Here is a 1,496-nt window from a genome sequence, read left to right as displayed (position 1 = left end):
ATGTCAGAGGACATGGAAGCCACAGGGTGGGGATACACACAGATCAGAGTTGACAGCGTCTGCCACAAGTGGACCATTAGCAACTTTTCATTTTGCATGGATGGAATTAGGGAAAAGATTACAAGCCCAAAATTCTCGTTGGAGGCCAGTGACAAAGTGGAATGGGGTTTGAGGGTACACCCAAACGGAAGTGATGAAGAGAGCAAAGATTACCTGTCAGTTTACCTGGGATTACTCCACTGTCAAAAGAGCACAGTTTGGGCAAAGTTTGAATTCTGGATCATAAATTCCCAAGGAAAGAATTATCAAAGTAGGTCCAGCATTAATGTCTTTAGCTTTCAAAAAAACCAATACAGGGGATTCAAAAAGTTTATCCTACGAGATTTCCTCTTCTCCAATCCACATAGTCTCCTCCCTGAAGACCAGCTTACCCTCTGCTGTAAGGTGAGCATAGTGGGAGCCTTGTTTAACGCACCCGGAGAGAACATAACACCTGCAATCCCGGATCCAAGACACATGATGGCAGATGACCTAGGTGAGCTGTGGGAGAATTCCCTCTTCACAGACTGCTGCCTGTTTGTAGCTGGCCAAGAATTCAGGGCTCACAAGGCCATCCTAGCAGCTCGCTCTCCAGTTTTCAGAGCCATGTTTGAACAGGAAATGGAGGAGAGACTAACAAACCGAGTTGATATCAATGACCTGGATCCCAAAGTCTTCAAGGAGATGATGGGCTTCATTTACACTGGGAAGGTGCCAAACCTCCACGGCCACTATATGGCCTGTGATCTGCTGGAAGCTGCTGACAGGTATGGTCTGGAGGGCTTGAAGGTTATATGTGAAGAGGCCCTCTTAAGCAACCTCTCTGTGGAGAATGCTGCACACACTCTCATCCTGGCTGACCTCCACAAAATACAGAAGCTGAAGACTGAGGCCCTGTATTTCATTGCCTTTTATGCTTCTGTGGTCTCTGAGACATCAGAGTGGAAGTCAATGATGGAGTCCCATCCCCACTTGGTGGCTGAAGCATTCCACAACCTGGCTCCTGCACAGTGTTTAGTGGAGCCCTCACTTAAACACCTAAAATGAGTTTAGGGGATGGACAGCTATGACCAACATCTGTCTTCCAACAGCTATAACCAGTGTTGTTACCACTGATTTCTGGTTAGAGTACAGTATTGGTGGATCATTTATAGTAAATCTAGGAAAGTGCACCATGGTGGCTCAGGATTTAAAACAGCTGTAATATGTTAAAATGGTGGGTGAGGGATGGAGTCTCGGCAGTCTACTTGACATCTACTCTGTTAATGTTCTAGTATGATTTTTGTCTGATGCCTTGAAAACTTGGATTTAATTTAGGTGCTGGCCCTATAAGGACAGACAAAGCTGAGTTTCTTCAGAGAAACCTGTCTGCATTGGACTATGTAGAACAGATAACTGGGGCCCAGAACAAAGGATAAATCAAACACGAATGTTAACTCTTTGGAGAAGGAAAAGGC

The 1,496-nt window shown here is 45.4% G+C and overlaps 1 protein-coding gene across 1 annotated transcript; it reads left to right on the top strand.

Moving 5' to 3' along the window:
* LOC110287842 (TD and POZ domain-containing protein 5-like) lies at window positions 1-1,086 on the top strand. The gene has a single exon (XM_021154358.2). The coding sequence runs from the start codon at window positions 1-3 to the stop codon at window positions 1,084-1,086; it is 1,086 nt and encodes a 361-aa protein (XP_021010017.2).
* The last annotated feature ends 410 nt before the right edge of the window (window positions 1,087-1,496 follow it).

This window comes from Mus caroli, unplaced genomic scaffold (assembly GCF_978045245.1).
Source record: "Mus caroli unplaced genomic scaffold, Mus_caroli_1 scaffold_3, whole genome shotgun sequence".
Lineage (NCBI taxonomy): Eukaryota > Metazoa > Chordata > Mammalia > Rodentia > Muridae > Mus > Mus caroli.
The sequence above is the reverse complement of the archived record's forward strand: the minus strand, read 5'-3'. Positions and strand labels throughout refer to the sequence as shown.

Coding starts and splice junctions, on each gene's coding strand:
- LOC110287842 (XM_021154358.2), top strand. CDS start 1: ATGTCAGAGGACATGGAAGCCACAGGGTGGGGATACACACAGATCAGA.